General features: G+C 43.9%; 1 protein-coding gene across 1 annotated transcript; it reads left to right on the plus strand.

Annotated features, from left to right (window-relative positions):
* The first annotated feature begins 527 nt into the window (after positions 1-527).
* Positions 528-1,454, plus strand: LOC123346561 (olfactory receptor 6F1-like). Its single transcript, XM_044984037.1, has one exon. The coding sequence runs from the start codon at positions 528-530 to the stop codon at positions 1,452-1,454; it is 927 nt and encodes a 308-aa protein (XP_044839972.1).
* The last annotated feature ends 394 nt before the right edge of the window (positions 1,455-1,848 follow it).

Genomic DNA, 1,848 nt, shown 5'->3' on the forward strand with positions numbered 1-1,848 from the left:
GAGGTATAAGTCAAATATGAGAGTATCACCATCATCATCAACAGCAACAACAGTGGACTGTCCTTTTGTTGCTAGAGTCAGGGGCCCAAGTTGTCCACTAGATGCCAGGCCCTTCCTTTAAGATGTCTTGAAGCAGACTTCCAAAACCAGAGGAACCCCCAGATCAATAGTCTCTTTTGAAAATATAGGCCAGGACTCTTGGGTGCTGTTTCTTGCTCGGAGTGAGGAGTGTGTTCTAACAGCTTAGAAAAAGAATCTGGGAATCTGGATGCCTGGGTTCTCTTTCCAGCTCTGGTAGCCCATCTCTGTCTAATGCCCTGAGCTGATCACGTACTGAGGGTTCCCAGCTCCCATTGATAGTTAAATGTCCACTACACCATAGAAAACATGTTTAGAATCCTGAGACATATGTGACGGCTTAGTTTGTTGTCTGTCAACAACGACCGGCCTCTAACAAAATCACCTGTGTATTTCTTCCTCTTCCCTTTATGGTCTCATCTGTTTTGCAGGTACACCACCTGGCCCCAATGATGAAGGGAAATCAATCCAATGTGAAGGAATTTATTCTGCTTGGGTTCCCTGGCTCTCGTTATTTGCAGATCTCACTCTTCATGCTATTCTTGTTCATGTACATCCTGATACTCACAGGAAACATCACCATCATATCCTTAGTGGGGACCCACCGTCGCCTCCACACCCCTATGTACTACTTCCTCTGCAATCTCTCCTTCCTGGAGATCTGGCTCACCACAGCTAACATCCCCAAGACTCTTACCAATCTTGTGTCCCAGAGCAAAACCATCTCCTTCCTCAGCTGCCTCCTGCAGATGTACTTTGTCTTCTCCCTAGGCTGCACTGATTTTCTACTCCTGGCCGTCATGGCCTATGATCGCTATTTGGCCATATGCCACCCATTGCGCTATAGCTCCATCATGAACAGCACCTTGTCCACTCAGTTGGCCATTGGCTCATGGGTAGGTGGCTTCCTGACTATTTCTGTACCAGCATTTCTGATCACTAGGTTGTCCTTCTGTGGCCCTAGAGTCATCAACCATTTCTTCTGTGACATAGATTCTTGGATAGAGCTCTCCTGCACAGACACGCGCCTCTTTGAGATGGTGTACATTACTATCTGTTTTACTGTCATCCTGGGCTCCTGTGCAGTGTCCCTGGTCTCCTACATTTACATCATCTCCACCATCCTGAGAATCCCATCTGCCCAAGGCCAGAAAAAGGCCTTTTCCACTTGCTCTGCCCATCTCACAGTTGTGGTTATATTGTACGGCTCTGCCATCTTCCTGTACGTTGAGCCTTCTAAACAGAACTCACTGGACATGAACAAAATTGTCTCTGTCTTCAATACTATTGTGACACCATTGCTTAACCCTTTCATTTACACTCTAAGGAATAAAGAAGTCAAGGAAATCTTGAGAAAGGCTTTCAGTGGGACGTGATATTATTGTCCAATGGCCTGGATATCATTGATTTAGGCAGTCAGCGAAAAGAAATCAAGTGAACCATCAAAGCCTACTAATATTAAATAAATCTTTTGAGGTATCTAAATAAAATCAAATAATAATAATAATGGACAATTTGGCCTAGAATTTGGAAAATATATTACTGGAACTGAGTCTCTTTTACAATAAGACAACTTTCAATTCTTTGGCAGTGTAAACAGGCCTTAAAATGGGTGTGACTGTAATTTACAAGCTCTTAAAGACCTCTTTACACTGCTGGAATGATGGAAAGGGGTCTTCTTTTCAATGAGGATCAGGCCCTCGTTCTTTGATTAGGGAAACAAGCCTGATATAATATATTTCTCCATTTTACCCAGAGCTCCACAAGCAT

This window comes from Mauremys mutica, chromosome 12, assembly GCF_020497125.1.
Source record: "Mauremys mutica isolate MM-2020 ecotype Southern chromosome 12, ASM2049712v1, whole genome shotgun sequence".
NCBI lineage: Eukaryota > Metazoa > Chordata > Testudines > Geoemydidae > Mauremys > Mauremys mutica.